Below are 26,757 nucleotides of genomic sequence, written 5' to 3'. Positions count from 1 at the left end.
TCAAACGACAATGGGTTGTCAACAAAGTCCGACAACTCTTACAGTTCTTAACACATATAAAAAAGAATAAAAACGACCGAGTTTTGTAAATCCGAAAAAAATATATAGCTTCTTCATCATAAATTATATTCTTTATTTGGAATTTGAATAAAAGTCTTTGAGTTTAGATATATGATATAACAACATCACACTGTTGTTTTGATCTCGTCCCTGGTATAAGCGCTCGGATGGTACCGATACCAACCGCTCGGGCAGATACCAGGGCCGAGATCAAAACAACTGTGTGATATTCTATATATCTCAAATATCCTTTAATGAGGTATCCAGATCCAGGTGACCTTTTACAGTAAATACAATGTTGTAAACTAAAAACTTTATTTTAGATCCATTTTTTCTCTTGATAAAAGATATAAAAACTAGAATAAGTCCATGATACGCAAAATAAAAACAACGTATGCAAACAAAAAGTCGTGTTTCTTATTAGCAAGCACCTATGACTGTAATGACCTCTAATGATTCATCCTCAAATAATATAAAATTGCTTTTTTATCATAAAGGTACTAAGTACATGTATAACTAACTACTCAGTCATTAATGCACTTTCGGGAGCGGAACCCTCCCTCTCCCGGGGGGGGGGGGGCTTTTACCTTTCACATTAATGATATCAACTTCTTCTTCTTAGAAATTGTTATATAAAAATTTTAATTTTTGCAGACTTCAGGGGAGGGGGTCAGTACCCTAATCCACTTTCCAGATCCGTGCAAGACTTTCAAAATTACAGAACATATGGTCATCATTGCTCATTTACAGTTTTCAATTTTTTTCCTGAGCAAGTATTACTTGTTTTACTTTCCGGTGATAGACAACATGCGTTCAATATCCGATACCTTTTATATTTATCATATATTTTATGTATAATATTCACTATCATAACAATGTTTATTATTTTCAATTGTCTATACGACCTTTTTTGTTATTATTTTATCCCATTTGTTTGTTTTTTACTTTCTTTCTCTGTTCTTAATTCTACATAAATTCAAACTTCTTTAATGCTGCAATGACATGTTTCATATATTATAATAAACTTATCATATTATATACCTGGTATATTTATATAATTGAAATGTAATTAAAATATCAGTCGTTACTTTGATCCTTTGGGAGAGGACTAACATAGACACAGCCTGACGTCCAATCCTATTATGTACTTACATGTATTTGCAAAATAAAATATTAGTTAAATATGGTCAACATTCTAGTAATATCAAATGTAGGAAAGCCCATTGAGCTCATTTTCGTAGGTAAAACAATTTTTTTTCGCGAATAAACGGGAAACTTTCGCGATTAAACGCGCAACTTTCGCGAATAAACGCGCAACTTTCGCGAATAAACGCGAAACTTTCGCGATTTAACGCGTAACTTTCGCGATTAAACGCGAAACTTTCGCGAATAAACGCGTAACTTTCGCGAATAAACGCGAAACTTTTGCGATATAACGCGTTAGTTTCGCGAATAAATGCGAAACTTTCGCGATATAACGCGAAACTTAAATATAAATAGTGTTATTTCATAGAAGAAACCCTATGAAGAATAATTATTGAAAACAAATATATTAATTTAAATAAAACAAAATAATATTATATAAAGATGTAAATGAATTAGATTTAACCTTATACAAATTAACATAAATTCAAACGTAGGAAATCTTTAAAATCTTAGTACTGATTTTCAAAGAACAAAATGCATCGCGCTTCTCACATTCTAATGGGCGCTGTATTATTGAAAATGAGGCAGCAACATATTTTAATTATAACAATTTTAATTCGAATTAAACGTTTAATTAGGTATCATTTTATGATTTAAAGGATATCATTGTTTAAAACGTTATAATATATATTATATCGCTGCAACATAACTTAACGTCTAGTGGGGGGGGGGGGGGGTTATATCAGAAAGATAAGTCAAGCTGTGAATTGAAATTTTCAAGCTTTTGTTCAAATCTAGATGACGTAAATTTGTCCTCCAAATTTATCACATATGTCATTTAAAAATTAATACTAAGATTTAAAAGGTTTGTGATGGTTAAATTTATATCAATTTTATAAGAAAAAGATCATCAATGAATGCCTGTTCGAACACAGGGTCGGCGAACAACTGAAAATCGTAATATGATGCTCAAACTTATTATCTACTTTGGACATATAACATATAAAAATGTTATGATAAAGTTTTATCAGATGTGTTAATATCTATATGCAAAAAAGATAATTTTGGCTTCATAAATCAACGTAACACGGATATTATAATGATAATGAATAATTAGTATTTTAATATATAAAACTTAAAATGTGTTTGTTTTCCATCGTTTTTCTTCATATGGGTTCTGTATGAAATGACAATATTTATATAATAGTTTCGCGTTAATTCGCGAAACTAACGCGTTTATTCGCGAAACTTACGCGTTTATTCGCGAAACTAACGCGTTTATTCGCAAAAGTTACGCGTTTATTCGCGAAAGTTTCGCGTTTATTCGCGAATGTTACGCGTTTATTCGCGAACGTTTCGCGTTAAATCGCGAAAGTTACGCGAATAAACGCGAAAGTTTCGCGTTTATTCGCGAAAGTTTCGCGTTTATGTGCGAAAGTTTCGCGTTTATGTGCGAAACTAACGCGTTATATCGCGAAAGTTTCGCGTTTATTCGCGAAAAAAATATTTTTTTTCCTACGAAAATGAGCTCAATGGGCTCTCGTACAAATGAAAACCTATGTAACACATTAATTGTTTCATGATATGGTTTCTATTGTATGTGTTGGTGGACTTGAAACATTATTTGTACCGCATTATCTACATCTCTGTTGGCTGAAAATAGTGTGTTCGATGGATTATCAACAAAGAAGGCAATTAAACATAAGTACCTTGTTGACAAATAAATGATGAATCCTTCTATTGCATTAGGTCTAGTGGATAGTCTTGTCTAAATTATCCACAGGACAATTCATGCACTTATGCATGCCACTCTGTCTACTTCTCGCTCTGTTGGCTAAAAAAGTATTGGATGGTTTATTTAAAAATAAAACAATTTAAAAGAGTACATCATTGACGTTACCACTGATGATATACCTGTATGTATGTATATCATTAGTCCTAGCAGATGCTGTTGCCTAATGGACGGATTTCAACCACTAATGGTACACTCTTATGTATGCAGAGGTACATGCAAAATTTGATATTATAGTAATAAAGTATACATAATTGTATTGTTAAAACAGTTGAAGTTAATCCTCTAATGCAATAAAAGTTTTATCATTAAAGGTCAACAATGTACTTATTTTGCAGTATATTCTCACATCATTGATGGACGAGAATTTTGATCCTTAATGATATAATTTCAAAATTATATCATAAGTGGACGGTTAGGTAGTTCATAATTTGATGAAATTCATTTACTTTCAGAAATCTGACTACTAAGGCGACTTTATATCATTAGTAGATACTGTATAATTATAAGTTGCTACATATCATTATTACAATATCCGTATGAAGTTTTTGACCTCTTGGCGTTTTTTTCACAAGTATCTGCTACGATCAAAGATAATATTCCAGTCCTCTGAAATTTCTTCTGCCTTTTTGGTATAGAACGACTACATTGGTAAAATAATATGTTCAGTGGACCCAGTCAAATTGCAAAAGTTTACCGTTGATAATAATCTAGTATGTTTTCTTAGGTACCACTGTAATACATTATACTACATGTATGTCAAAAACTTATTTAAATTTACCCAAACTTAATTACGCATTAAGAAAAACCATCATCCGTGGCAACTCTCTCATCCATATGAATCCGTATCCGTATATATGATGTTTATCAAAAGGAAACACTTAAAATTCAAAACGGAAATCTAACAATTCAAGTTAAACGAAGTTTTTCCCTCCGATCTATTAATAAAAACCCAACTCTTCTTTCTGTTTTTAGTACATGAAACCAACAATTATGAACGATGAAAGAAGTTTGATCATTTGCTTTATGGTAGTAGGTTTCATCTCAATTTCAATGGGTACGTGTAATGTATTACATAATATCAGCATGATTAAACATTTTAAAAGGCTGGAATGTTTCAAATTGTTTAATTCTAATATTCAGTTGCTAGAGATACTTTTTTTGTAGATACTTATTGTAACATAATTGTAATATAAGTATACCAAACGACAAAATATCTAATTTCAAAGCTGTATAGAACTGTAAAGTAAGTAATTTAAAAATCCAATCGTTCGTTTTTGCCTTTATTTTTTTATTACGTATAAGAAGTCAAATAACAAACTATACATCGTCTTTGTGTACATCCTAGGTTCATTGAACAATTCTCCATGCAAGAAAACGTCTGATTGGAGTAACTACGTCATACGTTGTCCCACCAATCACACTATTTATATCACAAAGCACGTGATTGAGGATGGTTTTAACAGACTTCAGTATCCTGTCCTCGGGTGTAGCGCTAGTGATGCTGTATACTGTAGTGGCAAACTACCCATAAACAACACCATGAATCTCAAGAACCATGGCGTTTTTGAATCAGCTGTGAACGCATGCAATGGACGAACTGAATGTTCTTTAAACAAAAATTATTTTCTAAATGTTGAATCATCTGTCAAGATGTCATGCAGTTCCTTACAAGTACAGGAGTTAGAAAAAGCGTCGTTTCGACAAAGCATTTACTATGAATGTAACCCAGGTAAACATTTCGATGCATAACATATTTTTCATTTCAAAAGGTTCTGCATATGTTGATATGTTTGTTAGGGAGAGTTACATGAATTAATCCTTTTTTGTAGATTCTCTAATAAAAGACACGTGTTTGACGAGCAGTGAGATCAAAAGTCTATATGGTCACTTATATCTAAAAACTTCCAGCACTAGTTGTTCGTGTCGTATCACTGGCTCTATTGCTCGTTTAAAGATTTTACAAACAGCATGTTTTACTTTGATGATTCAATCCAATGGGACCAACATTTTTGGTATGTTACATTTAAATGTTTCTTTAAAACATCTTTTGAATCATTTTGTCTAAAGAAATGATAAAAAGTTCGATAGAATTAAATAAACATAAATTTCATATAATGCTTCTTGATGAGTAAAAATAAATTGAAGAAATGTTAGTTATGTCCAAACAGAAAATGTCGTAATGATAATTGTTTTTTTAATTTTAAGAACATCAAAATGGTGAAGTTGGTTTATACGGAGTAGATATTCCAATTCAAGCAGAGAACCTGGTCATAATGATAATGAATGGATCAAATGCTAGCTTTGCTTTAATAAAAGTGTTTGGTATGTGTAACAATATCGTTTATTCAATTAAACAGTTCCATCGATTTAACGAAATTCAATTACATGCGGATTAATTTGAGAGAAAACTTTCCTAGAGTCTACAAAAATGCAGATTTTTTTCTATGTAGGAAATTATTCCGCTATATGTAACAAATATAGTGCATTGAGTACAACTTCCCCGCAAAACATGACCTTTACATCTACACACTTCCCAGTTCATTCAAGTGGTAGAGGTCACACTCATGATGACATATCTGCAACAAATAAAACCAAGGGATCTACTACCACACAAACAGCCGAGAATTATTTTAGTAGTATGACGGGAAGAGAACTCACCAGCAACGACCTAATCGAAAATAGTAAGATACTGTTGTTTAACCCTATGAATGTGTAGTTTATGTTTAGCTGTTTGAAATCTTAATGTCTTGATTGTAAAACAAATGCGATTTTGAGGAACTTAGTGGTTAACGTTGATTGGTGCGTGCGTGTTTGTTGAAGGTATGTTACCATTATTCTATATATATATGAGTGAAATAAACTATGAGCGCATCTTTGCCTATCCATGAACATTTGTAAACAGAAAGCATTTGATGCATACTTTAATTGTGCAAATATTAAAAATATACAAACGTGCGCTGTGTCTCTATTTCATAAGAATAAGATTTTAAAAGTTTGACGATTTTATCGTTTTTTTACGATTGATATCGGGATTTGAACTAACTTCTGCAACAAAATATTAAAGAAGAAAGAAGAAATAATATACAACCCCACTATGTAAGTATTTTGTTGAAAGGTCTGAGGTCGAAGTATAGACTTATGATTTATAAAAAAAGATTCTAAAATAGTTAAATAAGTAAACAAAATATCGTTGATACGATAGAATCTCAGCTGATATTCATACAATTGATAAAAATACGAGTGTTTGTTGGTTTAATTTTGAATTAAAATTCGTTGTACACAATTGAATTAATTTAATACACAGTTTCATAATATTTTATCATGAAGGTTAAATTCAGGGAAAATTATTTAAATGTAAACATAAATTCCGAAAAACCCGTATGTCTACTTCGCTTTATCAGCTGTCATAATGTTGTCACAGGCGCGAGTTCCTAGTATGAGTCATAATATGCCACAATGCCGTTTTTTCACTGATGCATTTTTTTCTTGTTTACATACACATTCAAATGTTTATATGAGTGAACAAATTGTAAAAAATGCGTAAGAAAATTTGATATTAATTATGAATAATGACTGGCAAAGCCTGTCTGGTATGCGCGATTATGAATACAGCATAAACCAAAGGGAAAGAACTCTTCAACGTAAAACAAAAAGGTTCATGTTGGGGAAATCCAGAGTAAAATGATACCAACCCGGCTTCAATTATGAACTTTTCTTCACTCAATTCATTGTATAATCTCAAAGGAAAATAATGCCTAAATATGGAATTTTCCTGATAATCTTGACAGTATAGAAACTTTTTGAATAACTTTTTTGATTACACATAATTTTAACTTTTCAAATAAAAACTTAGAACTCTTATTTGGTAAATTTGATATTTTTAAAGAACTGTTTTAGAACTAGTTTTAGTCTAGGTCTGAATGATTTGAGTATGTGCATCAAGAATTTAACTATTTCTTGTTTTTCATCTCCGCGTCCGTCCAATGCGGATATGGCCAATAACCACTACTGTCATGTCTTTCCATTCGTGACCACTGAGATTGAAATGTTCCTTGATTTTTTATCTTTATGATAGAAGGGTAGTTGTTAATTCCGTTTCTACAACGTATTACTTTAAGCCCCATTTCACAATTGGCAGACGGCCACTTTACACCACTTTGTGATCGAAATTTTTGAGCTTCGCACGAGCTCTCGCATACGTTGCACGAGCCCTCACTTACGTTGCACGAGCTCTCGCATTCGTTGCATACGTTTTACTGTTCGGTTCAAGTCTCCTCTGAATAGTGGACATGCACGCTATCCAGACGCAACCGAACGCGATCCAAATTATCGCAGTGCAACGCACGAACAATAGTACGAACGTTTTACAACGTTTTGTGTACTCGCAAGAGTGATACACGATTTAAAAAAATCGTAAGATAAATCGCTGGTGTTTATGCGTCTGTTTTGGGACCGTGAGACTGTTGCTCAAGGTGTCTCATGTAATCTTGCAACGTTTTACAATCATTGCACGACTTATCAGCCTCAATATGCCATGCTTTGCTACTAGTATATATACCCAGTATAAGTATCTCTGTTTCAGAACAACATTTACAATATACATTTAATCGTCCGTTCACCTAGTCTCTCGTGCGTTCCTATCGTATTATCTTTCAACGGTTGCTTTTATTGTACCACAATCGCATACAGACGCAAGATATATCGCAAGATTCAATGTGTTTACATCGCACAACGCTCGCTTAGATCGTGCGAAATTCGTACGAATACTTTTTTCATATGCGATTATTTCGGCAACAATTAACGATTCATATTTAATTTTTTCGGTCGCACGAATATTTGGTCGCTTCTGCTCGTGTGCCAATTGTGAAAGGGGCTTTAGCAAACCTTGCATATGAAAAGATAGATGCAGTTGTCTGTTCGACAAGAAGTGTTGTCCTATAGTTTGTAGGTGCGACCCATTATGCCGCTACTAAATCTGTCCTAAATGGGGCTACTAAATCTGTTTTTAGAGCCAGCAGTGGACAAGGGTTGTCTAATCTCATTCTCACTGCACTCTCTTTTAAGTTCCTTGGGCGTATGTTAAGTAGAACTCAAAATATAACAGATGAACTCCGTTGTTTTAAATTGATGTTTTTTTTAGGGATGATACTTGGCACTTTGTTAACATATGTCCGGTAATATAGGCACAAGTCAATTTCGTGAGTTAAATTTCATTCATTATAGAATTTAACATATACAATCCATCAATAACTAAGCTGACTTTCCTTGGCAATTTTGAACGTGCTGCTTCAAATCCTGTTTATTACAAAGAAGTATTTATTTCTATATTGTTTTTCTTGCATATGTAACAGTACATGAGTTCAAACGATTAAGTCATAATGTCTATTTTAAAAGACAACATTTTCTTGAGTGGAAGTTGCTGTCTAAACAAAACAAAATCCGAATTGGCTGAATGACTTAATTTTTACGATGTGGGCTAAGTTTTCTATTTTTATAAATTTGTTTTAATACTAAAGCACGATACTTTAAAATGATAATCCGGAATTCGAATGTCAGATGTCAAGTTTGAAGCAAGGTACAGAGAGCTTCCAATTCTTTAGTATACAAATGCCTGCCATGTTTTTGTTTACATGCAGATTGTTGAGTATCAATACTAGTTTAAAGGTTAAATGAGATGAGATAAGAGCTTAAAGCTTGCAACTATTTTATTGTGTACAAAACTAAATAAAACGGAGAGAAAATGACTTCAACGAAGCTCTCACTAATATGCAAGACTCGTTAACACTAGTTTCTTCTTCTTCTTCTACTTTTTTTTTCTTCTTCTTCTTCTTCTTCTTCTTCTTCTTCTTCTTCTTCTTCTTCTATTACATATATTTAGATATGAGAGATTTATACTATATGAAATAGTCTAGAAATCTGGAAAATAGAATGTGATAAACAAACCAAATAACACTCGTTAAACAAAAAAAACCGGAACGAGCCTTCTTCCTATATCCCAGTATCCACGTGATGCTATTCACTCGATAACTGAGATTGAAATTTGTTTAGCTACATATAAGGAAAAACTCTTAAAGCTTTGTTTATTATAAATAGAGGAAATACAGTTTAAAGGGGCATGGTCACGATTTTGGTCAAAAATTATTTTTTCGATTTTAATGTTTACAATGCTTCATTAAGGCATTTTTAATAGGCAACCAAAATTTGATTGTCATTTGTTGAGTTATAAGCGAGTTACAGAGCTTACAATTCGTCGCTATGTAAACAAAGTTTTTGTTTACATTTTGAATGTTGAAGTGAAAATTCCAGTTTTAGACCTCAAATGAATGTGTTAATCGTTAGTAACTGTTTATGCTTAAAATGAATAAAAAGATAGACAAATCAGCTTGAAATTTTTGTTACTGGTATATCCAACCTATGTAAACAAAAACAGGGCACGAGCCTTGTTTACATGACGAAGAATTGTGAGCCCTTGCTTAAAACTCCTCGACTGGCATCCAAATTTCATTTGATCATTAGAAATGCATTCCTAGAGCATTGTAAATACTAAATACAGAAAAATAAAATTTGACCAAAATCGTGACCATGCCCCTTTAAAAAGTTTCAGTTTATTTCGTGACGTTACCCTTTTAACGGTATTTGATCACGCCACGACAGTATCTCGCACGACTTCTAAATCTTACCCTCTGGCGAGACCAGTACAGTTCATAGCATTCTCATCTCCTTGGGGACCATACAAGCAGTACTGCCAAACTACGGCGCTAATGCTTTACTTTCACATAACCAGATCGTATCATGTGCTAGGTACCCGTTTTAACCCTTGGGTTGAGAGAGTGCACAAGTAGACTAAAGTAACTTTCCGAGTGTTCCAATGTAACCACGAAAGCAATAGACTTGACTCGAACATTTGGCTACCGTGTCCTAATCAGTCGACACTATCAAACACAGGATGAATCTCTGCCATTCCGTCAAATGAAAAGTCACTGAAAGGGAACTGAAATGTGACTGAATGGCATATCTGTGCCATTCAGTCACCTTTCAGACCATTCAGTTATAATTCAGTTGACTGAATAGCAGAGCTTCATCCTGTGAAATGCTTACCTTTCGTAAGTAGGATTAAAACATATAAGTCATAATAAAAAAAATAAAAATTCAGCATTCTGTAAAGTATAATTCTGTTTCAAATTTTGTACCTGATCAATTGATAAATTATTTCAGTTATTTAGTTTCTAAATATAAAATTAAGGAGAAAAAGCATTACCTTTACTGAAAACCTTAATCAGAGCCAATCAAGTTTGATCCCACCTGTTTTTTTATTGTCAGGTTCTCCGCTTGAACAGAGATATTAACATAATATAAACCAACGTCAGTTGGGGTTTTGTTTATCTCTTGAAAAAAGTTTTTCTTTTTTCCTCATCCACTTTTAGAAATAAATATGGTACTAGAAGTTAATTAATTAGTGGTCGAAAATACTTTTTCACTTTTAATTAATTTTGTGTAACTCAGAAAAACTTCAAACTTTCCATACATTTTTACGTGAAAAAAATTGCTATCGTTCGATTTAATAAGTTGGTTGACAGATACTCCACACGTGTAACAGATCCAGTAAGGTTACAGGACCACCCTGTGTTCGAAGGTTTCAAATATACAGGTTGAGTAGAATGTCTGCTCTCATTTTGCGTCTTACAGATATCCTTTATCTAAAAATCTACAAAATTAGACAACAATTGTTTAGTTCGGAAACCCCACCTTTTCCATTACATGTCTAAGAAACTGATTCCAAAATGTCGTACTTCTTGAGACTGATGTTGATGTTAGTGGGAACACTAACACCATAGTTTTGAGCGTTTCTAACGCTATGTACATTCGAAGGCAGGGAACATTGGTCTGTCAAAACTATCCCTAATGATTTGCGTTTTTATATGAATCGAGTGATTGGCGGGACACCCGATGTTGGTATTTCATTCCGACTTTTTCTTGAATAGAAAGTTTACCAATATATCTGAATTCAGATAAATTCATAATTAATTGGTCAAATAATTGTCATATGATACAGATACACTCATGATACATTTACACCTTATTATATAATTATAATTCTTAATTGCTTCAACATTTAAAATATATGACCATTTGTTAGTAATATTAAAATATTTTACATAATGAAAATGTCCACAAACTAAAATAAGAAAACAAGCGAAAGGCTTTTTGTTAGCTTATGTGTTAACAATGTTATTAATGAAGGTGGCGGGAACATAATCGTGTCTTTATTAGCGGCAAATCCGATGTTATTAAACATATGATGAAAGATACTCAAGAAGAATATGCCCTTGTTCACTTGTGCAATTTTTCAGGAAAGCTATAATGGAGAAAGTTCTTTGGGAGATGTTTGATTTTTGCAAGGTATGGCATGATCAATTCTGATCAAATGGAAAGAAATAATTACTGATTTATTTTCAAATTCTCATTTTGATTGCTCTAAACTAATACTATGAGTCAAGTCGACTCAAATGAAATACTATAGTAAGCTCAGCTGCAGGCATAACCGCGGTCTAATCAAATATGCATCTCCTACAAGTTTCTATATGATTGCTGATTTACCTTTCCATCCCCGACCAATAAGCACGCTGTCTGGCTAACCATAGGTCTTATCCTTCCCGGGGTGTCATACATCGGCGTGTATTCCTTGCAGTGTGTTTGCTCGATAACCGTGGGACATCCAACTGCTACCATCATGAAATCCGTTTTAAACAAGATACTATTAACTATCTATAGCTTTTTTAAAATCCGTAGTTACCTCTGAACCTCTTAAGATTTCTTCTACACATTTCTTCCTCTGGAACGAAAATTGCGTTTCAGGATTTGGACAACTCGACGTACATCCTCATCTTATAACTGCTTATTGCTCTAGAAGTTTGTGGTGAGAGTGCCGGTAGGGAAGCTCTGGTCTGTAACAACCGTTAATGATACAACACCTCTTAGTGCCATTGATATCATTAAACGTTTCAATTGCAACGCTTAATGCTTAAAAACTTGTTATATTTAATGGAATTTTAAAAAACTAAAATAGCCCCTTTTTATTTCCAATATTTGAACAGATTCTGCATCTATTAAGAGAGATTTCTTTCGATATCATTCATTCTCTCTCTCTCTCTCTCTCTCTCTCTCTCTCTCTCTCTCTCTCTCTCTCTCTCTCTCTCTCTGCTTTTCGAAAACTAACTTGTGCCAAAGTTTTTTTACGTTAATATTTTAGGGAATATTGTTTGGTTTACTTTCGTATACATGTAGCATACTGTTCACACCTCTAAGCGATTAAAAGGATCGGATACGAGATAATTATGTTCGCACTTAACAAATACTGTAAACTAACTTTTATTCCGAACGACATTATTTTGCGATTTACCGGAGACACATGTAGAATATTCATTTACCAGAACATTAAATGATTGATCCTTTATAAAACAAAAATTCAAATAAGAACTTCCACCTGCTCAAATCTATTCAAACTTAAAATAATAACAGCCAATCATTAGTCCAACAACATATCCAAAGTACAGGAAACTCAGACAATTGAGAGGGAGCTGAGGTATGGCACCTACAATAACCCCTACCCTGCAATATCTACTTTCATTTCGGAATATTTTTTTGAACAGTGGCCTCTTTACGCCCTTCCTATTGCGGCTTTAAAGATATTTTTTTTTCACTTTTTTAGCCAGTATTTTTTTTCAAACCTTCTTCTTTATATTTTCCATCCATGCCCTAAAAAGAAAAAAATTCGCACATTTAGCACCCCTGGGAACTTTTGAAAAAAAAATCGTACATTTATAGAATGGAAATACTTGCGTGGTCAATGAGCACGGGATAAAAATAGTGGCATGTGACCTAAAACACAACTTTTGAGCCAAATATTGTAGAAACATCGGATCTCTTGGGATAAAAGCGTCTACCTTGGCCAATCTAAATGACATATAGTTCAAAGGTCAAGGTCACTCGAAAATCTGTGTATTAATGAGTTTTTATATCTCTTTGCAACATAACATACAACTGTTACAATTGTACAACATAAAAAAATGATAAGGTGGAAAGACCTCGAATTGTACGAAAACAATTAGTCTTCTCTTCTTCTTCTTCTTCTTCATTTTTACCAAGTCGAACAGCCTTTAAGGATATTGCAACCCATTAGAAAAATCAAGTTAAGTAAAAGTGTGTATTCATCAATACTCTACACGTACAACCACTTCAATTGTCGTATTGCCGTATAAAAATAAAGTTATTAAGATGATAATTAAGAATCTGAAGTGCTTATGAGGATGAACTTCCCGATGTTGTTTAAATACGTAGAGTTTAAGTTTAGAGGTTTGTGTGAAACGTTTCTCTTTGTACGGCTTGGACTAATTGTAACTGTTTTAAAGTAATTTTATCTTTCGATTAAAATTGATATAAGGTAATTATAACTGTCAAATTCATTCTTTTCAGAGAGTCGTGATCCCTCTTAAAAATATCACAGTCATGATCGCGACAAGGATAAAAACAATACATTTACCACACTATCATCTCACAAGCTTGAATAAAGAAAACATTGAATGTAATTACCAATGCAACTTTAGCAACAAGCTTAAACGACAATCTTAGAAATGTGATTAAATTGCAATAACATGATTATTACAAGTATTTTTAGTCTTAATCATGCAAGTTTGTTCACTTAAAATACCATAAGCTCTGTAATCTAAAATAAACCGACGAGTAACTTCACTTTACCTTTGTGTTATATATTTATACCTTGTTTTATTGATGTTTTTCTCCGTTCTTATGCAGGTTTTATTTCATTCTGAAGAAGGAATGGGTCGTCCCAAAAATTTGACAATTAATCTTTACTTTATTGGTCGTGTTGTTTGCTATCTCTGGTTATCTCATTTTTTAATCGTAAATCTTTCAGATTCAACACGTATATATTGGTTAATATATATATATATATATATATATATATATATATATATATATATATATATATATATATATATATATATATATATATATATATATATATATATATATGTATATATATATATATATATATATAGATATATATATATATATAGATATATATATCTATATCTATATCTATATCTATATATATCCTAGATGTAAATATTTCTCTTGAAAAAGGATTTCTTTCTACCGACCTGTACAGTAAATTCACTGACAAACATATGTACCTAAATAAAAAAGCCAGCCATCCTGGATCTACAAAAATATCTATACCGTTTGGACTGGGTATCTGTGCGCGCCGAATCTGTTCAACAGATAAGGGATATTTCAAACAACGGGAGAAAATTAAAACTAATTCAAGCAAATGTGGATATTCCAACAAGGAGGTCGAGAATCAACTGGTGAAGGTGGATAAACTCAACCGCTAGAATTTATTGAACTACAGAAAAAATAACAATGAGTGTAACCGTGTTCCGTTTGTGTTAAATTATTCCAGAGGACTACCAAATATTCATCAAATATTAAAGAAACGTCAAAAAATTCTCGAAAATTCCGACCGCCTTAAATCTTGCGTTTCATAACACACCTATAGTGGCATTTCGAAGAGACAAAAGCTTGATAGACATATTGGTCCATAAGAAACATAATAACCTCTTCTTTTAGAAAGAACACTTATGCGAGCCGTGTGGTGCAAAAAATGTGTTGTGTGTAAATATATTATTTGTTCTGGCCAATTTCAAGATTCTAAGGGCAAAACGTATCAAGTTAAAAATCATATCGATTACAAGTCAAGTAATGTTGTTTATGAGGTGTTTTGTAAAAAGTGTAACAAAATTCTATATGTTGGGGAAACGGGTTGACTTTATATTAAAGACATGTTTTAAATTTATCACTGATAAGGAGAGAAACTAACGACCCTCTAGCAATGCATATTTATACTAACGAACATACTGTTGATGTTTATTCTGTAATAGGTATCGAAAAATTGTACAAAGATGAAACTTACAGAAAATTCAGAGAAAATTTGTGGAAGAAAAAATTAAATACTTACATACCTTTTGGTATAAACAAAAGGGAACATTATTGTCTTTAGACTACATTATTACTAGTTTGTATAGACATTTCCTTTATTTTATGTCCCGTTATCTATACATGTTCCATATATAATTTGTTTATGTACTAATTACGGCTATATATGTGCTTATTATAGACTCTCACCTTTATTTTATATTTTTTGGCGCAATATTGTTGTATGACGTCACTTGCCAGGCTGCATTCATATATATAAACACAATGGTAATATACACATGTAGTCACACGTCAATTTTTTGAGTTAAATTTATTTCTAATTTAATTCAACTCAACAGATACAATCTATCTATTACTAATCTGACTTTTCTTGGAAATTCTAAAAATCCTGTTTCTTACAAAAAGTTGGGTTTTTTCTTTCGTTAACTAATTATATATTTATTTTTAACATTAAATCTAAACGGCTTGAACATAACAGTACATAGCTTCAAACCAGGAAGTCAAAACGTTTATTATAAAGGGGAACATTTTCTGGAGTAGAAGTCGTCGTCTTAACAAAACAAAATCTGAGTTTGGTGAGTGATTAAACTTTTACGTTCTTTGCTAAGTTTTCCATTATTTATAAATTGTTTTAGGTATGTACAATACATTAAATGATAACCCAAATTGAATGACAGGTGTCAGGTTTCAAGCGAGATACAAAGCTTCAAATTCTTTAGTTAGAAACAAGATTCCTGTAATGTTTTTGTTTACATGTAGATTGTTGAATATAAAATACCATATTTAGGATTAAATGATATGAGACAAGCCCTTACAACTATTTAATTGTGCTTAGAACTAATAGAAATAGAAATAAATGATTATAAGGAAGCTTTTACTAATATGCAACACTCGTTAACAAAAACACGGTAAGAGCCTTGTTTCAATATCATACGAATGTGAATGTTGTATCCCCTTCTTGCTTTGCCACTGACATCAAATTTGTTTGGGAACAAATAAGACAAAAAGTCTATTAAAGTGTTGTAAATATTATTAGATGCAAGTTAATAAAATCCATTACTTCTTTCAAGTCTATATTCAACTGCTACATGCAATTCATGGTTAATTAATAATGTTAATTTAGCTTTGTAGAATATAAACATATGATAAATCTTAATTATACGTAGTGTAGAATATTCGGACCAGAGGTAAACAAAAAATTTAGAAGCAGAGGATCAAACCTTTTTAAAAGGGCATGGTCACGATTTTGGTCTTAAATCATTTTTTTCGATGTTAATGTTTACAATGCTTCAGTAAGGCATTTTTAATAGGCAACCAAAATTTGAGGGTCATTTGTTTAGTAATAAGCGAGTTGCAGAGCTTACGATTCCTCGCTATGTAAACAAATCTTTTGTTTACATTTTGAATGTTGAAGTGAAAACTCCCGTCTTAGACCTATAATGAATGTACTAATCGTTAGAAACTGTTTATTTATGCTTAAAATGAATAAGAAGATAAACGAATCAGCTTGAAACAGATTTTTCTACTAGTATATCGAACTTATGTAAACAAAAACAGGACAAGAGCCTTGTTTACATGACGAAGAATTGTGAGCTTTGAATCTTGCTTAAAACTCATCGACTGGCACCCAAATTTCATTTGATCATTAGAAATGCATTTCTAAAGCATTTTAGATAATAATAACAGAAAAAAAATTGACTAAAATCGTGACCATGCCCCTTTAAAGAATATTTTAAGAAATGTTCATAAAACGTTTAATTTATAGAATTGGCTCATTTTGACGCCTTTCTTATTGGTCAGAAAAAGCATATGTGATATTATTGTATATCATATACCTAGTAGTGCACCAGCCCTGATACATGTGTTTTGGACTAGGTGAGACAGCAACTGGAAGCTAGGGCTGTATCGCACTCGGGGCTGATATTTCTTTGTCTCGGCCTGTCGTCAAGGGGGTGTATTGCCCTCAAATTTAAAATCGCTTATTCCCAAATATCTTTGCTTTAAATTAAGACTAGTTTGTAAAATAACGATAGAATGGCAAATATATAATACAAAGCATCACCCGAAACGTCTGAATATTTTTATTTATTGCTGAAAATTGAAAAATAATATATCAAAAATAGCGCCAAAGAGTGATATGTATCTCAACAAGGGGAGATAACCTATACAACGGTTGTGTATTAAGAACAATAGCACGCTTTATTAAATATCAATCAACATTTAAATTATGGAGGATATAGAGAAGGTTGGAACGAGACTTAATCTTAGAAAACCAGATATTAGACTGTGAAAATTAAGTGATTAATGAACGGACGCGCTTATGCACGTTCTCAAACAACTTGTTATGCTATAACATTATGGATTTTCATGAATGGAATCTGACAGGAAACTTACCAAATCCCTGTGAAGGACTCATTACGAAGTTGCGAAGGATGGAAATGTCTCTCTCGATTATTTTGAATTCTAGAAGATAGTGCTTCATTTCAGACGATAGACTCTCTTCTACTGTGTTTCAAACGACAATGGTTTGTCAACAAAGTCCGACAACTCTTACAGTTCTTAACACATATATAAAAAGAATAAAAACGAACGAGTTTTGTAAATCCGAAAAAAATATGTACGGTAGCTTCTTCATCATAAATTATATTCCTTATTTGGAATTTGAATAAAAGTCTTTGATTTTAGATATATGATATACATGTAACAACATCACACTGTTGTTTTGATCTCGTCCCTGGTATAAGCGCTCGGATGGCTCGGGCCGATACCAGGGCCGAGATCAAAACAACTGTGTGATATTCTATATATCTCAAATTTCTTTTAATGAGGTATCCAGATCCAGGTGACCTTTAACATTCAATACAATGTTGTAAACTATAAAACTTTATTTTAGATCCATTTTTTCTCTTGATATTAGACATAAAAACTAGAATAGGTCCATGATACGCAAAATAAAAACAACGTATGCAAACAAAAAGTCGTGTTTCTTATTAGCAAGCACCTATGACTGTAATGACTTCTAATGATTCATCCTCAAATAATATAAAATTGCTGTTTAATCATAAAGGTACTAAGTATAACTAACTACTCAGTCATTGATGCACTTTCGGGAGCGGAACCCTCCCTCTACCCGGGGGGGGGGGGGGGGGGGGGCTTTTACCTTTCACATTAATGATATCAACTTCTTCTTCTTCTTAGAAATTGTTATATTAAAATTTTAATTTTTGCAGACTTCAGGGGAGGGGGTCAGTACCCTAATCCACTTTCTAGATCCGTGCAAGACTTTCAAAATTACAGAACATATTGTCATCATTGCTCATTTACAGTTTTCAATTTTTTTCCTGAGCAAGTATTACTTGTTTTACTTTCCGGTGATAGAAAACATGCGTTCAATATCCGATACCTCTTATATTTATCATATATTTTATGTATAATATTCACTATCATAACGATGTTTATTATTTTCAATTGTCTATACGACCTTTTTTGTTATTATTTTATCCCATTTGTTTGTTTTTTACTTTCTTTCTCTGTTCTTAATTCTACATAAATTCAAACTTCTTTAATTCTGCAATGACATGTTTCATATATTATAATAAACTTATTATATTATATACCTGGTATATTTATATAATTGAAATGTAATTAAAATATCAGTCGTTACTTTGATCCTTAGGGAGAGGACTAACATAGACACAGCCTGACGTCCAATCCTATTATGTACTTACATGTATTTGCATGATAAAATATTAGTTAAATATGGTCAACATTCTAATAATATCAAATGAAAACTTATGTAGCACATTAATTGTTTCATGATATGGCTTCTATTGTATCAGTTGGTGGACTTGAAACATTATTTGTACCGCTCTATCTACATCTCTGTTGGCTGAAAATAGTTTGTTCGATGGATTATCAACAAAGAAGGCAATTAAAAATAAGTACCTTGTTGACAAATAAACGATGAATCCTTCTATTGCATTAGGTCTAGTGGATAGTCTTGTCTAAATTATCCACAGGACAATTCATGCACTTATGCATGCCACTCTGTCTACTTCTCGCTCTGTTGGCTAAAAAAGTATTGGATGGTTTATTTAAAAATAAAACAATTTAAATGAGTACATCATTGGCGTTATCACTGATGATGTACCTGTATATATGTATATCATTAGTCCTAGCGGATGGTGTTGCCTAATGGACGGATTTCAACCACTAATGGTACACTCTTATGTATGCAGAGGTACATGCAAAATTTGATATTATAGTAATAAAGTATACATAATTGTATTGTTAACAGTTGAAGTTAATCCTCTAATGCAATACAAGTTTTATTATTAAAGGTCAACAATGTACTTATTTTGCAGTTTTTTCTCACATCATTGATGGACGAGAATTTTGATCCTTAATGATATAATTTCAAAATTATATCATAAGTGGACGGTTAGGTAGTTCATAATTTGATGAAATTTATTTACTTTCAGAAATCTGACTACTAAGGCGACTTTATATCATTAGTAGATACTGTATAATTATAAGTTGCTACATATCATTATTACAATATCCGTATGAAGTTTTTGACCTCTTGGCGTTTTTATCACAAGTATCTGCTACGATCAAAGAGAATATTCCAGTCCTCTGAAATTTCTTCTGCCTTTTTGGTATAGAACGACTACATTGGTAAAATAATATGTTCAGTGGACCCAGTCAAATTGCAAAAGTTTACCATTGATAATAATCTAGTATGTTTTCTTGGGTACCACTGTAATACATTATACTACAGGTAACTCTCGATGGCTCGAACTTCGATCGCTCGAAGTTCTTGATCGCTCGAAGTGAGTCTAGGGTCCCGATTTTGTTCCCTATATAACTCGTAAGCAAATTTACTCTTGATTTCTTGAACTCTTGATCTCTGGAAACCCTCGATCTCTCGAAGTCAAACTACAGTCCCGTTATTCATAATGTATAGTTTTTTACTCTCGATACCTCGAAGTGGTTCTTTATATCCAAGCGTTACCTAATTAACACCTACTTGGTCATTTAAATGGCTCCAGGCGTTAGACGCGGGACCCGTGTCACGGGTTGTTTATTCAGGCGACACTTGTCCTGCGATGTGATAATTGTTTCATAATTGACCATATTGATACCTAATCTATAATTAACACTGACCGTTTTACGATAATTTGGAGATGCGGTGAAAATTAGAAATAAATTCAGACGAAGAGTTAATAAAAAAATTTGAGCCATGATCAAAATTTTAGAATTATTAAACTATAGAAATATACTTATCAGTATCATTGGGAATATAATGATTATTGCTGAACAAGTTCTCACCGCTGGTGAAAGACCCGCACAGTAGGAATAGGTGATCATGTTGACACTTATGTATCCAATTTACGACATGTCGTCATGGGCAACTTGTACTGAGCAATCGGATCATCATAAAATATATAATTATAGTGTATCATGAATTTAATCAATATTTGTTTGTATATAGTTTTAAAAAATGTCCAGGTCTGTATATTTAATTGAAAAGAAAACGTTGTTTAAGCACGTGCGTAAGTTTAGCACTAAATAAATGGCTTATTCATTACATCCGGTTAGACTTATTTCAAAACCCGTCGGTCAACCCGGAAAATTCCGAACTCTTGAAAGCTCGAACTCTTGATACCTCGAAGTTTTTCCCTGGTCCAATGGACTTCGAGCCATCGAGAGTTACCTGTATGTCAAAAACTTATTTAAGTTTACCCAAACTTAATTACGCATTAAGAAAAATCATCATCCGTGGCAACTCTCTCACCCATATGAACTCGCCGAAAATTGCGATTTTAGGGATATGCCATTGCAAAAACAGAAGTCATGTAAAAAAAAAAATACAAATGTAACTAGTAATTTGTTTGTTAAATGATGTTACGCCATACATGCAGTGATATCTATCTATTAGGATCAGTGTTAATAAGCAGTTTTGTTTTATAATTTATTGCAGGAATATATCAGAAATTTTCGATAATGTTATAGCCGATTGTGTATTTTGTAACATTTTAAAATTCGTTTATTTAGACTGTATTACATACTCTGCGTGTATATATGATGTTTATCAAAAGGAAACACTTAAAATTTAAAACGGAAATCTAAAAATTCAAGTTAAACGAAGTTTTTTCCTCCGATCTATTAATAAAAACCCAACTCTTCTTTCTGTTTTTAGTACATGAAACCAACAATTATGAACGATGAAAGAAGTGTGATCATTTGCTTTATGGTAGTATGTTTCATCTCAATTTCAATGGGTACGTGTAATGTATTACATAATATCAGCATGATTAAACATTTTAAAAGGCTGGAATGTTTCAAATTGTTTAATTCCAATAAACAATTGCTAGAGATACTTTTTTGTAGATACTTATTGTAACATAATTGTAATATAAGTATACCAAACGACAAAATATCTAATTTCAAAGCTGTATACAACTGTAAAGTAAGTAATTTAAAAATCACATCCTTCGTTTTTGCCTTTATTTTTTTAATTGCAGATAAGAAGTCAAATAACAAACAATACATCGTCTTTGTGTATATCCTAGGTTCATTGAACAATTCTCCATGCAAGAAAACGTCGGATTGGAGTAACCTCAACATCCGCTGTCCTACCAATCACACGATTTATATAACAAAGCATGTTCTTGAGGATGGTTTTAGCAGACTTCTATCTCCTGCCCTCGGATGTAGCTCCAATGATGCTATCTACTGTGGTGGCGACCTACCTATAAACAACACCATGAATCTCGAGAACCACGACGTTTTTGAATCAGCTGTGAACGCATGTAATGGACGAACTGAATGTATTTTAAACAAAGATTATTTTCTAAAAGCCGAATCATCCGTTAAAAGGGTATGCAGTGCCTCAAGACTAACGGAGTTAGAAAAAGCGGCGTTTCGACAAAGCGTTTTGTATGAATGTATCCAAGGTAAACATTTCTATGAACAACATACCTTACATTAAAATGTTATGCACATGTTGATATATTTGGTAAGGAGAATGAAATAAATTTATTCTATTTTTGTAGATTCTCTAATGATAGACATGTGTTTGACGACTAGCGTGATCAAAAGTCAATATGGCCACTTGTATCTAAAAACTTCCAGCGCCAGTTGTTCGTGTCGTATCACTGGCTCTTTTGTTCGTTTAAAGATTTTACAAACAGCATATGTTACTGTGCTGATTCAATCCAATGAGAGCAACATTTTTGGTATGATACAGTTTAATGTTTCGTTAAAACATCTTTCGAATCATTTTATCTCAAGAAATTGATCCAAAATTCGATAGAATTATAGATATATAAATTTCATATAATGCTTATTGATGAGTAAAAATGAATTGAAGAAATGTTAGTTATGTCCAAACAGAAAATGACGGAATGATCATTGTTATTTGAATTTTTAAGAATATCAAAATGTTGACGTTGGTCTATACGGAGTAGATGTTCCAATTCAAGCAGAGAACCTGGTCATAATGATAATGAATGGATCAAATGCCAGCTTTGCTTTAATAAAAGCTTTTGGTATGTATAACGATATCGTTTGTGCAATTAAACAGTTCCATCGATATAACGATTTCAATGACATGCGGATTAATTTAAGAGAAAATTTCCGTAAAATTTTTTTTAAAAATGCAGATTTTTTCTATGTAGGAAGTTATTCCACTATATGTAACAAATATAGTGCATTGAGTACAACTTCCCCGCAAAACATGACCTTTACATCTACACACTTCCCAGTTCATTCAAGTGGTAGAGGTCACACTCATGATGAAATGTCTGCAACAAATACAACCAAGGAATCTACTACCACACAAACAGCCGAGAATATTTTTAGCAGTATGACGGGACAAGAACCTTCCAGCAACGACCTGATCGAAAATAGTAAGATACTGTTGTTTAACCATATGAATGTATAGTTCATGTTTGGCTGTTTGAAATCTAAATGTCTTGATTGTAAAACAAAACCGAGTTTGAGGAACTTGGTTGTTAACGTTGATTGGTGCATGCGTGTGTGTTGAAGGTATGTTACCATTATTCTCTACTTAGATGAAAGCATAACGACCTTTAAGTATTATTTTCGTTAAATCATGTGATTTATCTATTTTAGTTACATCCTGGATTTATATCGTGGTTGTGATTTTAGCTATTTTTGTTTCGCTTATCATCTTCCTGATCTGTGTTTATTGCATTAAACAAAGGTAAGACATTGTAGAATATGTATTTGCTGTTATATTGTCATCTTTAGGATCCGTACTCTAGAAAAATTCAAATGTAAGACATTATGTTGGTAGTATATTTGTTATTAATATCGTTGTTTACAGAAAAGACAGAAATTTGCTGCTGACAATACTTCAAAGATTAAATGATGGATGTATCAATACAGATGATTCACATTTCAAAACAGCTAAAATCCCTAATAGTCCTTCACGGCCGTCCGATGATGATCCAAACTATCGGGAAATTCCAAACAATCTCAATAACAATCCAACAACAAAGCAACACACTAATCCAGGGTACGATACAGACTGCCCTAATCCAGGGTACGATACAGACTGTCCGAAATCTGTAAACACTGGAAAAGGACAAGACGACGCCGAAGTGACGTCACTTGATGGTAATGGTCAATACTTCAAGCTTGAAAAAAGTTACCCGAAAGAGGTGGTTTGAATTGAAAAGAAATTCTGAATATAAAATAAAGATTGCATCGCTTTTGTTGAACGCACACATTTAAAGCATTTCAATATTTCTAGATACGGTTGCATTCACAACAATTTTTATTTATTTCATGATCACTGCATAATTACATTAAAACAACACAAATTTAAGTTTCAGTGTGAAAAAAATGTATGGGATGAGTGTACGTGTATTTTTTTTTTCATTAGTGTTTATTAAGCAACATAAATTAAAAATGAATGGAAACATATAACTGCAGTGTTTTGTATTTGATATTGTTCAGCCTTTTACCAATATACTTATTTTGGACATTGTCTTCGTGCATAATTTTTATTAGTGTTATGCTGTCACAGTGACAAATGGGTCATTAGTTATGATAAAAAATGTTATAATTATCAAGCTTACATAGGGTACATTATGAAATATGAATTGAAGTGATTGTTTTATGCATCAAACATTGAATGCTTATGGAAAATTATTGGCACACTATTAATATCAGCGCTCAGACGCGGTTGCACCAAAACCACTTTAATTTGTAGTGCGCCATTTATTCTCGTTTTACAGTTCTAAAAAAGAGGGAATTGCATCCATGGATTTGGTCAATTTCAATTGTTACTAATTGTTCATTATATTTATAAAATTTCAAAATGAAATAGTTATAATTATCAAGCTTAAATTAGTTATTTATACGTAAAATTTGAGTTAAAGAGAGTGTTTAAAGCATCAAACATTGAATGCTTTTGGAATATTATTGGCACACTATTAATTTCAGCGCAAAGATGCAGTTGCGCCAAAGACGCTAAAATTTGTAGTGCGCCATATATTCTCGTTTTACAGTAATACAAAAAAAAAGGATTTGCATTTATAGGTTCGGCTAATTTCAATTGTAACTAACTGTTCATTATATTTATAAAATTTCAAAATGAAAACAAATCATTCAGCTTTTAAGGAATTGGTTTAATAAGTTAATAAATTCTTGATTTTAAAATAAGCATATTATTCATGAACGTCTAAAATGCATTAAGAGGGATAACTTCTCTATCAAAAGATATCCAGTCTCAGCAACGAAACTTAATATATAGAAATCAAAGTCCTGAAAGTACTGGAAAGCGGTCAACAAGCTTGTTTTCATTTTTTGGGAAAATACATGTACATGATAAATATTTCAGTTAAGTGCATTTATTTAGTTCCAATAATAGTTTCACCATTAACATTTAAGCTTGAAGTTTTTATCATGAAGTTGTGATTAGCCCGGTAGGACACATCTCGTTTTTCTACTAAAAAAATGCCCAATATTCTCAAACGTTTCTTGTAATACTGTAAATGTAACAAAAAGGTTCTTAAAATCTATATGATAAATTAGGGAGAAAGCTCAGTTCGTTACCATTGCTCAAGTCAACGCTGAATAAAAACTCCAAAATGAAACAAAAGTTCAATAGGTTGTATTTTAGATGGTGAAAATATACATGTATGGTATTTCAATGTGATATCGAGTCTCAGAATTCCAGGACTAATAAATAACGTGCGGAAGATCCAGCACGGACAGTCCAAAGTAAATCTGTTCACAAAATCGATACCACCGCGCGGAAATCCTGCACAATCCGACGCCACACACTCTACTATTATGCGGGGTTCAAACAGAGTTACCCCCCCAAAAACAAAAACCCCCCTTAACATGCAGCTTTCTGAATTGATAATCCAAATACACAACAAAACGAAATTACGCCCCCCCCCCCAAACCAGAAAAATATTCGCTACCCACAAACATCTACCATCACTAATAAAAATGATTCAACAGTTCCAACTACTTACAGTTCACATTACTTACAATTCCTATTACTTTCAGTTCCATTTACCTTGTAAAAAGACAAACAATCGTGATATTTTGTTTTGTATTCTAAACAATGACAATTAGCTTAAGCTAGTTTTTTAAAGAAACGATAATTTATTTATCAAAATATTAAATATAAAATATAAAATAATAGGAAACAATAAAAATAAAAAAATAATTATAAATAATATATCGAAGAGTTTGTGGTTGTAAATTTTAAAATAATTTTTTTATAAAACCCAAACTTTCTTATAATGCGAAAAATAGTGTCGTTAAAACAAAAACGCGAATAAATAAAAGCACGGGCACATTTCGAACAAAGATATACTGACGCTACAACATACAACATTAGACAACGTCCATATATACTGTGTTTTCATTTGATTGATTAACAATTTGAACTTCGTTTTGAGTCTGTAATGGAGTGTAGAGAGGATGAACCCTTCTCCGTCCGGAGCACATACAGTTAGCTTGATGGATCTCAATATTCCTCTTTTTCTTTCCGTTTTTCGGAAGAAAATAAAGTACAAGTCGCTCATCTTTATCTTCTATCCTTATTTCGGCTGAGTTATTTTCTGACGTTCTGAAATGAATTTCATTAAAAATTAAGAGGCTTAAAATGTTGGAATTATTCATACAGGCTTAGATATAAGAAAAATATCTGATAGTTTAATGATACTTTCATGTTATCTCTGAGTCATTATTTCACTTGTATGTGTGTTTTGAGATAAATTATATCACCTCCATTTGCAGTAAATCAAAAGTACGAAGACGATCAAGATGATAATGAGAAGGGTCTGTATCACGTCCAAGACATCGCCATGTGAAAACAGTTCGTTCGAATGAGAAGGCACTGAATAAAATGATAATCATAAAAGGTTCAATAATTACAAAAACCAAGGTTGGGCTAAGGTTGTTAATTTTAATCTAATCCCCTATTTTCTCTCTAAGTCATATACCATTAATGGTTTACTTACTTTTTATAGTGATCAAGTCATTCGTTGTATTGATCGCCTCATATGTTGAAGTGTTGAAGGTGAATAATTCGGTAGTGCCGGATGCTGTCGACCTCATAATTTACTTAGATCCGTTGTTTTAGATATTATAATTTCCTATGGAAAAAAAAACGAATAGTTTTTATCGTTTTTGTTGTAATAAATCTCGAGAAGCTGTGTGTCTTTTTGGGTTATATTTTAAAAATGCTT

General features: G+C 32.3%; 1 protein-coding gene and 1 long non-coding RNA gene across 5 annotated transcripts in view; one reads left to right on the top strand and one right to left on the bottom strand.

Moving 5' to 3' along the window:
• LOC105336227 (uncharacterized) overlaps positions 1-24,407 on the top strand; it is a 32,417-nt gene extending 8,010 nt beyond the window's left edge. Inside the window, exons 1-8 of one of the 4 annotated variants that reach the window (XM_066078632.1) lie at positions 15,521-15,591; positions 21,219-21,300; positions 21,592-21,975; positions 22,075-22,257; positions 22,453-22,569; positions 22,699-22,929; positions 23,156-23,246; positions 23,370-24,373. In XM_066078632.1, the coding sequence (XP_065934704.1) occupies positions 21,222-21,300; positions 21,592-21,975; positions 22,075-22,257; positions 22,453-22,569; positions 22,699-22,929; positions 23,156-23,246; positions 23,370-23,715 (1,431 nt within the window). In that variant the 5' untranslated portion in view covers positions 15,521-15,591; positions 21,219-21,221 and the 3' untranslated portion in view covers positions 23,716-24,373. Of the gene's footprint in view, positions 1-3,973; positions 4,056-4,346; positions 4,731-4,830; positions 5,014-5,206; positions 5,324-5,451; positions 5,683-15,469; positions 15,592-21,218; positions 21,301-21,591; positions 21,976-22,074; positions 22,258-22,452; positions 22,570-22,698; positions 22,930-23,155; positions 23,247-23,369 lie in introns of those variants that run through there. The other 3 variants (XM_066078634.1, XM_066078633.1, XM_066078635.1) reach the window with 3 other exon arrangements.
• Positions 24,408-25,467: 1,060 nt separating this feature from the next.
• On the bottom strand, positions 25,468-26,652 carry LOC105336228 (uncharacterized). The gene is made up of 3 exons (XR_901413.4): positions 26,530-26,652; positions 26,294-26,405; positions 25,468-26,135 (listed from the first exon to the last, which is right to left on the bottom strand). It is a non-coding gene; the product is annotated as an uncharacterized lncRNA (long non-coding RNA).
• Positions 26,653-26,757: the final 105 nt, after the last annotated feature.

Source organism: Magallana gigas, chromosome 3 (assembly GCF_963853765.1).
Source record: "Magallana gigas chromosome 3, xbMagGiga1.1, whole genome shotgun sequence".
Taxonomy (NCBI): Eukaryota; Metazoa; Mollusca; class Bivalvia; order Ostreida; family Ostreidae; genus Magallana; species Magallana gigas.
This window is presented reverse-complemented; position numbering and strand designations above follow the sequence as displayed.